General features: G+C 40.2%; 1 protein-coding gene across 6 annotated transcripts in view; it reads right to left on the bottom strand.

Annotated features, from left to right (window-relative positions):
• Positions 1–13,896, bottom strand: part of Wdr37 (WD repeat domain 37) — a 63,446-nt gene that overhangs the window by 19,674 nt on the left and 29,876 nt on the right. For all 6 annotated transcript variants that reach the window (XM_076939387.1, XM_076939385.1, XM_034509707.2 and 3 more), the window contains 2 exons: positions 9,921–10,161; positions 8,420–8,561 (listed from right to left, as the gene is read on the bottom strand). In XM_076939387.1, the coding sequence (XP_076795502.1) occupies positions 8,420–8,561; positions 9,921–10,161 (383 nt within the window). The remainder of the gene's footprint in view (positions 1–8,419; positions 8,562–9,920; positions 10,162–13,896) is intronic.

The following is a 13,896-nucleotide window of genomic DNA, read 5'->3' as shown; positions in this document are numbered from 1 at the left end:
AAGCAGACATACAAAATTCAAAATGCACCAGTCCATTTAATGTGGGAACAACATAACTCATACAGAATTCCTCAAGGTATTCGTATCTCCCTTGCTTTATTCGAACATGATGTAGTAGAGGAGTGAAAGTCATTTTCAAAGTTATAGTTCTTAAGGGATTAGTAGAAAAATCACTTCTGTGGATCAGCTGGCTCCCCAAAGATGGCAGTTAAATGCTGTGTTATTCTGATCCACTACTGAGTGTCAACACCCTGCAGCTCCTGTGCAAAGCAGAGAATTTAGGCAGTAGCTGACTCAAAAAGAAAGCGCCAGCAGTTGCATGTCTGATCAGGTGACTGGCTTGTTATCCATCAGTATTGACTTTAATGCCAATATCCCTACCATCTTTCCCCTAGAAGCTGGAACCTTAGACAGTTCCTTTCATTCCAACTCTGTGGGTTCTACACAATCCAAAGTGGCTCCCACCTACAGTTGGGCCAGGTGTGGTGGCACACACCTTTAATCCCAGCACTCAGGAAGAAGGAGGTGAATCTGAGTTTGAAGGCAGCCTGGTCTACAAAGCAAGGTCCAGGACAGGTAGAGCTAAACAGAGAAACCCTGTCTTTAAAAAAAAAAAAAATTAAAATTAAAAAATTAAAAAATTAAAAAGAAAAAAAAAGCAAACAAAACTCCCACCTCTCCTTGGACAAAACTCCTATCTGTCTCAATGAGTCAGAACATTTCTAGTTGTGGTAAAAACCCTGATGGCTGTTCCTTGCACCACTTCAATGATGGCTTGCAACAAAGCTATTGATTCATCCACTTAAAACACACTTATTTCCTTTTGATACTTGCTTTTATTAGTTTCTGAACAGCCCAGCCCATTGCTTTGGTTGGTTGGAGACAGAATTTCAACGGTGCCAAAGCTGGCCTCAAACTCAACATGCTCCTGCTGTAGTTTCCCAAGTACTAAGATTACAGCATGAGTACTTTAAAAAGAGCAAAGGACGTAAGTAAATCTCCTACTTTTGAAAACTATATTCTGAATTTAAAATGCATCGCTTGGATTAACATACTACCTACTCAAACTGTAACAGATAACAGAGTAAGCCCAAGTGAGGAGCCCTTACAGTTGCTGGCCCAGACAAGCCCAGACAAGCCCATTAACCCAGAAACACTGAAGAATGGTATCCACAACACTCCAAAACAACTGTAAATCCACAGTGCCCACCCCATACCTATACAGTAACTATGTGTCTAATGTACTGGTCATTTATTCATAGTTAATAAGTCAAAAAAAAAAAAAAAAACACCCACTCCACACTTGAGCACATAGCAGTGCAGGTAGGAGCTACTTCTGCCACTGTCCACTGTGTTTCTCTGTGAGCTTGTACAACCTGGCTAAGCCGATAATCACACTGAGAAAATGGACTAAGGATGTAATGCAGTTGGAAGAGTACTTGTCAGTAGTATATACAAAGCCCTAGGTTCCATCATCAGAAACACACTGGGCATAGTAGCAAACTTAAGATCTCAGTATTCAGATGGTGGAGACAACAGGATCAGAAGTTCAAGGCCATCCTCAGCTAGTTTACAACCAGCTTAGTCCCCAAGCCAAAATAAAAAATTAAAAATCAAGGAAAACCTAAAACTGGCATTCACACCTTCCCACCAGCCTATCAGCCCTTAGCTATCTTCAGCCTTGATATATTCACTTATTCATTTTTACTGCTTGAGAATTTCATACATACAAAGAAGGTGGTTTAATTAAAAGTCTGTTCACCATTCCCTCCCCTCTAATTCTTTGCCTAACTCTTATCACCATTTCCTCCCAATTTCATGTGTGTGTTTGCTTTTAGCCCAGAGTCTAGTTGGTGCTACAAGTATATGCACAGGCTAGGACCATCGACTGGCACATGGATAGTCTCTTAAGGGCTGAATCCCTAAAGAAAACTCAGGTGTGATTTTTGAGGCCACTGTAATCTTACAGATCATTTTATTTCTCAATCATTTCTAGTGTGTGTTCTTATGAACACACTTCTGGAGTTATGCTGTCCCTAGAAAGCATTGCTCACTGGTATCTATGATTCCCAACAACTTCCTCCTCACACAGGAGAATGAGTGTAAAGGCAGTCTCCAGTAACAAAGCAGATTTTAATACAAAGTACAAATTGGCTATTGTGGTGCTCACCTGTAATCCCAGCACCTGGGAGAGAATTAGAAGTTCAGGCTTATCTTCAGCTAAGCATTCAGTTCAACACTAGCCCAAGTTAAAAATAAAGATTTTATCATAGATTTAAGTGTAGTTATTAAGGGAGAGAGAGGCTCCATGAAACTTTGTCTCAAAAAAAAATTTAAACAAATAATTAAAATAAAAAGTAAGTATCATCCTCTAAAAATCTCCATCATGAGGCAGCTTGACAGCAGAAAGTCACTCACTTCTCCCTAGATTATAACCCAGTGATTCCCACATGCTAACTCTGACAAAGAACAAAATACAGTTCTAATTAAAATCGACTGCCATCTAGGTAAAAAAATGTCATTTTCCAAATATGCCTTCAAAAAAAAAAAAAACCTCTGTTGCTATAATACTAAGCTATTTCTACACTGTTGAGTCTATCTATCTAGAATTAAGTATTTAGTAGTAACTGCCTTCCACCCACCAGATACTTGCCAATAAAGACATACAAAATTTTCATAACCTCAAAGTAATCATTATGATTTTAAGACTTTTTTGTTTTGTTAGATGCATTTCAGTTTCCTTAGAAGAAATCACCACAACTCACATTGAAAATAAAGCCACAGTTGTGTAAAAGAAAATGCCAAAAAGAAACAAAAAACCTTATGTTCTCAAATATTCATCCATGCTGAGCTAATTTCAGACTGTTCTCAATGCCAAAGTTTATTCACACTTGTAAATAAATTGTCAGTTGGGTATAAACTAGTCATTGGCCACCCACAGAGGAAGTTTAATGACCAGTGACTGCCTCAACTGTCAATTCCTTCTCATAGTAACTGAAACAAAACAAAGGGAGGGGGAGGGGGAGAGGCATGGGGACAGGGAGGGGGACAGGGAGGAGGAGGTTCAGAACTAGAGGAAACCTGATAGTGGAGAGGAAAGAAAAAATGCCAAGCACATAAACAAGACAATGGTACCAAGAGGGTGAATCTAAGACTGGAGCTGGGGCCTCAGGTTATTGATAAGTCATCAGATAGTCAGCTATTTCAAAAAACAGTAAGTGGATTTAACCTAACAACCTCCATAATTGTAAGAGACCCCAGCACGTGCATGTTTCATGCACACTCCATATAGTTCAAGATCTGGATGGAGACCACCAGCTCAAGAGGAGGGTACTGGATGAAGAGGGGAAACACTGGCTTGGGAAATACATACTTGGGCTACTAAATTACACTACCAGGTAAAAACTGCATTATTATACAAAAGTACCAATTAAAAAGAAAAGCACTGAATTTTCATGCCAGCTCTTGATACTTTAGATAGAAATGGAAAACAATCATTTCAGCCACTAGCTGAAATTCCTATATCAAATTTTTCAAAGTAATCATCTATTTTTCCAAAAGCAAGTTTTGCATTCCTGCTACTTGTAAAACAATGCTATATAGAGCACCTAAAATTATTCTTTAGACAAACTGGTATACTTAGAGCTACTAAAGACTGATCCAATAACAGATACACCCTTACATTCAATAAATAATACAATGGTAAATTTCCTATTATAATGAAGAGATACAGGGTGAAAAATCAATGCAACACATCAAAAATATGTGATAAAAGGAAAACCCTTGAACACAGCTGACAGCAAGGAGCTCTGTCTGTACCCAGCAAACATAATGACAGTACAAACCTCAAGGGACCATTTGGCTATAGTTTTTTTATCTTACAGTGAAGCATTATATCTCAAACCCTAGTTTTTCAAAAAGGCACCCAGGCCACAGAAAAGTAGAGGGATAACAGGAAGAGAAAATGAAAAGAGAAAAAAAATCCTCTCTCAATTGCTTGAGAAATTGGCTCACAAAACTGAGCTAACAATCTTGATGCTTACTATATATACCTTGCCTTAAGAAAACCCAATATATAGAAATTCAGACTAACTGAACGGTTGTTAACTGTTCACATTAAAGGCACTGGTTCTTTAACTAAAGAATTTATGTTGAATTCCCATAAATAAGAACATACCTTAAAATACAATTTTTGCATATCATGTTAATATGAAATATGCAAGAAAGGTTTCTATAGAAATACTGTCTGTTCCTAAACAAAGATTCACTACACAACCTTCTTATAGTCAACTTTTTAGAGTTACACCAATAAGAAGAGCAAACATAAGAGATGAGAATCTAAGAGAGAGAGAGAAAGAGAGAGAGAGATGAGAATCTGACTTTTGAACTTAAAGACTCCAGAAAATCATCTGTTAGTCTAGAAGACTGCACTGTGAAAAGCCCCTTACCATGTACTCATTCAGAGAATCTTCCAAAACAGAACATCCAGGAATGTTACAGTCACTGCAGAAAGACCTGCAGAGCCTCTGTGAACCCATGGAGTGATGAAGTAAGAAAGCCAGGGCTTATTTTCTTAAGTCATGTTCAGAATAGCAAACTAAATGATTAAAGAGAACACACACTGCAGACCCTGGCCATTCTTCTGCTCTTAATGAGGAGTTAAATCGAGATTGCTTTTAGTAAAAACATGCCCTTTATGGATCACAGAGGCACATCTATATGCATTTACTACCTGCTATTTGGTTATATAAGCTCAAGCTTTCAAAATCCATGACAAAGGTATAAGGCAACAGTCACTATGAAGATTCCTCAGATAAAACCACGGAAAATGTCTCATTTCCTGTTTTTCTAAATGCGAAGTGTTTCTAAAAGCTTACTGCTTACTGATCATTACTACAAATATTTTGTGTTCAATAAGGATATCTACAGCTCCATCTGCTGACCAAGTCCAAAACCGACATGAGAAAGGCCAGAGGGTACTTTTTTAACTCAGCTACTTTTTTTTTTAATTTTTCTTTTAATTTTATTTTATATATGACTGTTTTTCCTGTGTTTATGTCTGTCCATGACTTGTGTGCCTTGTACTGAGGAGGCCGGAAGAGGGCTTTGGATCCCCTAGAACTGGAGTTATAGACTGCTGTAAGCTACTATTTAGGTACTAGAAATCAAACCTGCGTCCTCTATGGAGCAGCCAATGTTCTTGACCACTGAGCCAACTACACAAACCTTAGAAGCAAAAGAATCCAGCCAACTCTTGCCAATCCAGAAAGGCCTTAAAAATTGTAAATTTATCCTCTTTGATAAAGCAAGGAAATTAGTAGCAAAGAAAATCCATTTCGGTGTTTTTTAGATATGACCAATCAAGAAACAAAAGAGAAAAAAGTAAATAATCTGGGTTAGAGTAGACTGATTAGTACATTTTACTCTCATTAAAACTTTCACTTATCCTGTGGTTACCGCCAATCTAACTACTATCGTACATCGCAGAAAAGCAGGGTGGGAGACAAAGCTAACGTGAATTAGATCCATTTACTCTAAGCCTACTCTTGGTCTCTATTTTAAAAATCAGACACACTCAGCAAATGAGAGCAGATCTTTGAGTTTGAGTTCAGACTAATCTACAAAGTGAGTTCCAGGACAGCCAGAGCTATGTAAAGAAATCTTTGTCTCAAGGTGTGCACCTGGGGTTGGGGTTGGGAAACCAACAAACCTTTGAAATAACCCTTGGTCTTTATTAAAAATAAGGACTCCTCAAGAGAAGTGCTCCTGCCCCTTGCCGGCTGTAGCATTGGGTGAGTTAGCCAAAGGCAGGGCTGGAAAGCTTGGCCTGTTTATGTGGGTGCGGGAGACCAACTCAGCTACTGCCCAGGACCAGATCCAGGGCTTTGAGTTGTCCCGCCCCAACACCTACCTCATCTATAAACAACTGAATGATGTGAAGCAGTCAGTCCTGCAGATCCAAAGTTGTAGGCTCTCCATGACACAGGGCACCAACAGGATATTTGAGAGCAGTCCTAGTGTGGACCTGACATTAGTGTAGCAGAAGCCAGAGACCTCAAACCAGACCAATGACTCATTGCAATGAACATTTGCCAGTACAGGTGTGTGGACAAAAGAGTACACTTATGGGTCATACTACAGCTTCCATGACAAGATTTCGTTTTTATGTTTTGTTTTGGGTTCTTTTTTTTTTTTTTTTTTTTTTTTTTTTTTTTTTCTTTTGGGGAGGTTGCAAGAGTGGAGGGCTAATGGAGAGACAAGAGGGATTAGGTGCATGATGAGAAACTCACAAAGAATCAATAAAAGGTTATAAATAAATAAATAAATAAATAAAGGCTCCTTAGGCCAGGTGTGGTAGCATATGATTTTTCTTTTGGGGAGGTTGCAAGAGTGGAGGGCTAATGGAGAGACAAGAGGGATTAGGTGCATGATGAGAAACTCACAAAGAATCGATAAAAGGTTATAAATAAATAAATAAATAAATAAAGGCTCCTTAGGCCAGGTGTGGTAGCATATGCCTTTAACCAATGCAGAAGGATCCCTGAGTTCTAGATTAATCTAGTCTATATAGTGAGTTCCAGGACAACAACAGCTACATTGTAAGACCTTGCCTCAAAAAGGGTGCAATTGGAGGATTATGGGGGGGGTCACAACCAGTCATGTTCATGTTCCTTATATTCCTAAAACAACTGCTATTTCATGTAATAGCAAGACCTTAAAAGCTGTAATGTACCTTTATCAGTTACCAATAATACAAATGTATTCTCCTTTCATGAAACAAAACATGTTTCAAATAACCAGTCTTTAAATACCACCACGAGGCAAGCTGAAGACACCAGGAAAGACTGACCTAAATCACTCCCTTAGAATTAAACTTCACTGGAGCCAGGCAGCCTCCTGGCTTCTCATGGCTTACTTTCTCTGGAATGAAGATGATACCTGCCAAGACCTGGCAACCTCAAATCCAACCTGTGAATTCTGACTACATCTGGCCAGGCACACCAAGGACGTACCTTTATCTGGACACAATGCTCCAGCCTACACCAGTTCCACCCAACTTCTATTCCGTCCTTGCAAGCATGGTTAAGGACAAGCTGGCCAGACTCCCTGTGACCCCCATCTGCTCTACCCTACCCCAAGTATAACTTTCTTGCTCTCTGAAAACAAAACTCTCTTCTTGGCCCAACTCAAATCTATGATAGATTTTGCTTGCTCCAGTGCAGGTTAGCAGAACCAACTGAGTGAGGTGCCAGTGCTATTTCCCAGCCTAGACCATCATCCTACCATAGGAAAAGGACAGCAATGTCTAGAGACCAGGGGACAAGTAGAAGGTTCAGCAGCACTAAGAGTCAAAATTAAAATGACAATGAAGGACAATGACAATCAAAATGACAGGCACATCCAGAAATTTGGGTTTATTCTCAAAGGGTAAGGGCTGGCCAGCGAGGGTAAGAAGATGGGCAGAATGAGAGACCTGACCCTAGCACACACTCTTGCACTAAGTTGGCACAAATCATCAATGTTAGGCTCACTTGATAAAAAGTTGCTGGAAAAAAGAAAGCCTCATATCTCAGAGTGTCACTTTGATATGAATACAAACTGGAAGACATTACTTTCCAGGAAGAGACCTACCTTAGCTGTGTCATGAGGAACTAGATAAACAATCTCCCTGTTTATTGAAAGACCAAAGAACATACGTCTGTGGAAAAATTGTGCTGAGGTGGCCTTGTGCTTAACTTGTTTGACAGAAGTGAGAGGGACACAGACTAGACTGATGATCCATGTATGTATGTGTGTGTACACAGGTATATAAACCTCCTCTCAGTGTATCCATGTCTGTGCTGGGAGCCATGAGAGGGGCTGCAAAGTAATCATAAAGGGGGTGGGAAATAGAGTGCTGGGGTATGTGTAAGAGGAAAGCACAAGGAGGCAAACTGGGAGACGCAAGGGAGCCAGATGGGGAAAGGGGAACATCTGAGAAAGTATGACACATGAGTATGACAATGCCATTATTAAACCCAATATTTTGTTTGATAATCTAAATTAACCTAATTTGCTAATCAATTAATTTTAAAGACATATTACACTAATGTGTGAGTAAGCTGTGAAGAGCTTAAACTGGGCCCCTTAACAGATAACAAGGATTATGTTCCCGGTAACCATGCCTGGGGTGTCTTGAGTCTTCCCTGAGCCATCCACCCCCAGCCCCTGCCAAATTCAATCCCATTCAATTTCCTGAAAGACCATCAGAACCTTCTTTTCATCATCTTCTAGGCCTTTGGAAACACATACCAAAATGTTTAGAGACAGAGCGATCATTATGAAAAAGATAAATTTCAAACGGTTAGAAATTAAGATTAAAGTTTCAACCTACAAACTTTTCACAGGTAGTTAAGATCTCTAAAAAACTGTAACTCACTCCGTGTGTCCTTGGAAAACATTCACGGAGTGGATGGAAGGGTCCCTGAAATCCCAGAGACGGAAAGTTGTGTCACGGGAGGAGGTCACCACGAGCCGCTGGGTGGGGTGAGTGCAACAATGGGTTAACTCCTGGTCATGCCCTATAACCAAATACAACAAAACACAAGGTCATCCTCCTGCAGACGCACAGTGAGAGTGAAGCTTTTTTAAAACACAAGAATCAAAAACATCCATCATCTTTACAGGCACCACTAATGTCAGATGGAAAAGTAAACTTTAAGAAATTACATAAGTGGTGTGGGAGGCTATCTCCTGAGATGCCTGAAGTCCCTTCAGCTATCTACATGAAAGAGTAGGGAACTAGATACATCATAATTCAATTTCTGGTCTTAACAGCTAGACAGTCAGACAAATTAACAGCTAGACAGTCAGACAAATTAACAGGCTGACTGCAACAAGAATAACTGCTAATGGTGTAATTTTATGGGCCGTTAGAACATCCTGTCTTACATCTGGGCAAAACCTGTAAATATATCTGTCTATAACTAGAATATACACTAGACCAAAGAAAATACCACATATGTAACTAAGGTTCCTAAATCAGTCAACTTTGTGTTAATCAAAAGATAGGCTGTCCTCAGTGGCCTGGTCTAAACTGCTAGAACCATTCAAAAGGCCAAAGTCTACCCAGAAGCTAGAGAACCCAGGGCAGCACAGGCATGCTCCTGCTGGCCTGGAGCATCCTGCCATGGGAAGGGGCCTTTCCTAGGACTCCTGGAAGCCCAGAATAGAACCTAACTGACCACTACAAGTAGACACCACAGCTGAAGAGCAGCCACCACAGACATACAAAGCCTGACAAGGAAACACCGAGTTAATAGACTCCTGCCTGTTATTTAAGTTTATTTAAAAGGGGCGGAGGGAGGGGGTTGTCAAAGAGAAACAGAATACCAATAAAACAATCATTCTTCAAATATAGAAATAGTACATGTTACAATTAATCTCCTGAAAGATAAAATACAGCCCCAGTTACATGGGTACAAGAGCCTGAATAGGTTTTCTCAGGAACCAGTGAACATGGAAGAACTCCAAGTCCCAGAGACCCTGCCCAAGCTGCACCTTCACTTCAATCAAGTAGACACCCACAGCTGAGGAGCAGCCACCACTGACACAGAAAGCCTAACAAGAAAACATGGAGTTAATAGACTCCTGCCTGTCATTTAAGTTTATTTGGGGGGGGGGGGGAATTGTCAAAGAGAAACAGAATACCAATACAACAATCATACTTCAAATATAGAAATAGTACATGCTACAGTTAATCTCCTGAAGGTAAAATACATTTAACTATAAAAAGTTCTATTAATCAATCAGAAAGGATCTCCAAGAATGACAACCAAAGAGCCAAGAGCTAAAGAGAGTCCTGGCCTGGAAGTAATTTATAAGCTCAGACATAAAAACAGCCCAACTAGGAAGAATTTCAGATGTTCACAGCAAGATACCTGTCAGAGAATGAACAAGTTCAGATGTCTCCACATCATACAGGTTGGCAGTTCTGTCCCATGATGCTGTCACCACTTGTTTCCCACCAACCAGCCAGTCAGCAGCAATAACCACACCCTGATGGCTTTTGAGAGATGTCAGTGGGACTCGAACAGTAGGGCAGTCACTGGACACGTCTCCATCAATGTCAGGCTCATCTTTATCAGAGCACTCTACTTCATCTTCACCAGAAATCTGTTGCTAAGGGTAAAAATCAGAAAAAAGAATTTTGTAGGAATCTTTAGTTTTTTTCTGAAAAGGCTATACCATTTATCTTTCTAGATTTAGTCACCATTAGGGTCAATGAAACATAGTATCTGATATGTAACTAATGCTTAAGGAATGCTTTCTCAATGTTAAGTCTTAGCTATACAAGTCTTAGCTATAATATCCTGAAAAAAAAATGCTAAAGCCACTATAACATCAAAAGAATTAAAATTCATTTTCATTAATCAATAAAATAGCAAATAAAGCAATTTTCAACATTTTCCATTTTTACCGCTTATTAGAAATACAGTATGAAATTTTAAAAATACATTAAAAGTCAATAATATTTCACAATACAAAATGCATTTTGATTCTCAGGAGCCTATTTAAAATACTTAAAAGACTTCTAAATTATAACTTACAATTCCATTGTTCTAACAATGAGAGGTCACTTGATTTTCCTGTATCAATTAAATCTTTTGTTAAAAACCAGATAACATAAAAATATAACAGCAGTCTATAGTCCAGCTCTTCAAGAAAATGTTTATTCGTTCAATAAATATTGATTAAGCTGTCATGCTGTTTATCCAGCAGAGAAGACAGAGGATATCTGTCATACCTAAGATGATGCTTACTCTAAATGATAAAAAGCCAGCATAAATACAACTGGCAAAGTTCCTGCCCTTACAAGAGAAAGGTACTACACACACTCACAAAACATACACACAGTATAAGAACAAATGCCATGTATGTACATACTAGCCTGAGCATGGATCTCATGAACAAAATCCACAAGGAAGTATGTCATCCGTGTCACCTGCACTCACATGGCATGGAATGCACCACATACACAATCAGGTGGAGTGAGTGCAAGGGAGAAAATAAGAAAGGGAGTGGAGAGAGGAAGAGATAGACAGCTGAAGGTCTGCTGTCTTACACAGAATTACTGAAGAAGACTAACAACAACTGAGTCCAATTATGGAGAACAAAGGCCAAAGATATGCAGATAGTGAAGGAATATCCTTCCAGGCAGAAAAACAAAATAAAGCCTTTTTTCTCTGCTACAAAACTGGACTTGCTAGTATGTGAAGGGACACAAAGACAGAGTGGGGACAATGTAGCAGGTGGTGTGGAAACCCTGGTAGGCCATGGAAAGGACTCTGCTCTATTCTGCATGTGGTGGAAAAATCATCACTTCTCAGCAGAGACATGTCACCTGAATTAAACACAGGAAAACAAGAGGAGGCTGCTATGCACTGAACTGTGTCACCCACACACTCACATGCCAAAGCCCAACTCCAAGACCTCAGAATGTGACCCTAGTAGAAAAAAAAAGGCCCGTAAGAGGTAATTAAAATTAGGCTGAGTGTAGGACCCAGTCTACCCTGACTGATGTACTGCAGTAAAAATTTACTATAGAGACACATACAAGAAAAGATCATGCGAGGGCACAGTGACAAGGTAACCACCTGCTAGGCAAGGACAGAGGTCTTAGAATAAACCAACCCTTCTGCTACCTTGCTCTTAGACTTCTAGTCTACAGACTTCGGTAACACAAATTGATGCTGAAGCCACCAGTCCTAGGAAGAACCAGGGAAAACATAACTACAGGAAAGAGAAGTCTAGATGTGGGCAGTAGTGATGAAGATGAGAAGAAGACTAATATATCCTCTCAGGAAAGCTTCGGAATGTGCCAACAGATGACCACATGGAAAACACACACACACACACACACACACACACACACACACACACACACACAGACACACAGACAGACACACTCTGAAGACAATTTAATGGTCGTCTATACTCCAAACTCCTGAGTGAATGGTGGCAGCACAGCTGAGATGAACAATAGGATAAAGCAGCAGTTAGAACCCAATACTAGATACAGGACAGGACATCCAAGCAAGATTGATTAGATGACAACTCAAGTCTAGATTTAAGAGGAAAGCCAGTATGCAAATTAAGACCCACAGCAACAGCTGGTCCTTAACACCATAAATGCTGATGAGACCAACTAGGACTAGTATAGGAAAACAACAGTTGAGCAGCATACTCACCAGTGGATAGAGCATAAGAGAACCACCCAACAAGATTTAAGGGAAGGAAGAGGCAGGATTTGAATCTCCAAAACCAGCTTCAGTGTCTGCTGGATGAGCAACCATGAAGGCAACACAGATGACTGAAGACCAGCAGAGTTGTAGGGACACTAAGCTAGACAGAGTGAACTTAGGAGGGAAAAGACACTGCTGAAGATGTTAGTGTGGGAAGGAAAATCAGTGGGGTAATAGTTCTGGGTGACCTTTGCAAGGACAAATATGTGCTGGTATTAGAACTATTCTAAGGACATAGGGAGGCAAAAACCATCAAGAAGAGGAAGTAGAACTGATGGAACAGGAAAGCACCAGACTATGCTAACACCTGCTAGACTGCAGGGTGCGTCAGAGTACTCAGGGTAGTGTAACTCTTCAAGGAAGTTACACATGAGTGACATGTGAAAGAAGGGGAGTTTGGGGAAAACAGGTACAACCTAGCAAAGCTCTAAACACAGCCGTGTTGAGGAAGGGCTAGAGTGCAGAAGTGTATAAAGACTAAGCCTAAAAAGGCTTTCAGGGAGAAACCAGAACAGACCCTCCAGTCCAAGAATGTAATAACTCATGCACTTGAGGCTGAGGCAGGCCTACGGTAAACTCAAGGCCACCCAGAGTTAAACAGTGAGGCTGTTTCAAAAGCACACAACAGAAGGACAAGCGAAGCCCTACAAAGAGAAAACTCCATCTCAAAAGCAAAAGGGAGCTACTGACATAGCAGTATATCCATTATTCTAGAAAGACGACTCCTGGTAAATTATGAAAAGGGAGCCATAGTGGGCCGCCACTAGATGAAATTCAAGTGGCTAGAAAATGGAGAGCCTGAAAAACTGTGAAAAAGTTAGTTGACAAACCGGTTCCCTTCTACATGAGATGAGAGCTTCATTCCCTGGCTGTGCTGGTCAAGAGAATAATGACTCCCAGCATATAAACATATCAAGACAGGAAGGGCTGCTACAATCGCTGGAAATGACTGTTGGGAATGCTGCAGCAACACTGGCGCTCTGAGCTGTTTCCGGATACCTTCCAGCTCTGCTGTTGATGGAACTGTTCAGAAGACTCTGGCCCTTTGTCATGAGGCTTCTCAGATCCCACACCCGCACTGGAGGAGTCTTACATCCCTATACCTGTAATGCTGCACACTTCTGGATGGCTCTGTGGACAAGGATCTCTTTGGCTAGGTACCAAACATGGCTTCAACAAAGACTATTGAATGTGACATCTGACACACTGTCTTGTCTGTCTTGCACTATCAGGTAACTAGAGGCATCCATAGGAAAACTCAATGGGTATCTCTCTTGAATGGTACATAACAGTTTACCAATGCACAGAAAAAGACTGAACAGCTGAATCCATAAGATTTCATGGAGTAGCTAGAAACAGAGCTGGGAGATACAGAATGTATTACAAAGAATTCCAAACTTCATGACAACTGCTGGACTCCTGACCAATAGTGAGCACAATAGGCTTACACTAAGAAAACAAATTACAAATATATAAAGATATATTAAAGAAAAATAAATAAAAGTAAGAAATAAATACCTCAGATGGAGCTACCTCCTCAGCTCCTCAGACAAGCAACACACAGAGGAAAGGATCTGAGAGTTAAGATCATGTATATGGTTTGGGCCATGTG

Source organism: Arvicanthis niloticus, chromosome 8, assembly GCF_011762505.2.
Source record: "Arvicanthis niloticus isolate mArvNil1 chromosome 8, mArvNil1.pat.X, whole genome shotgun sequence".
Taxonomy (NCBI): Eukaryota; Metazoa; Chordata; class Mammalia; order Rodentia; family Muridae; genus Arvicanthis; species Arvicanthis niloticus.
This window is presented reverse-complemented; position numbering and strand designations above follow the sequence as displayed.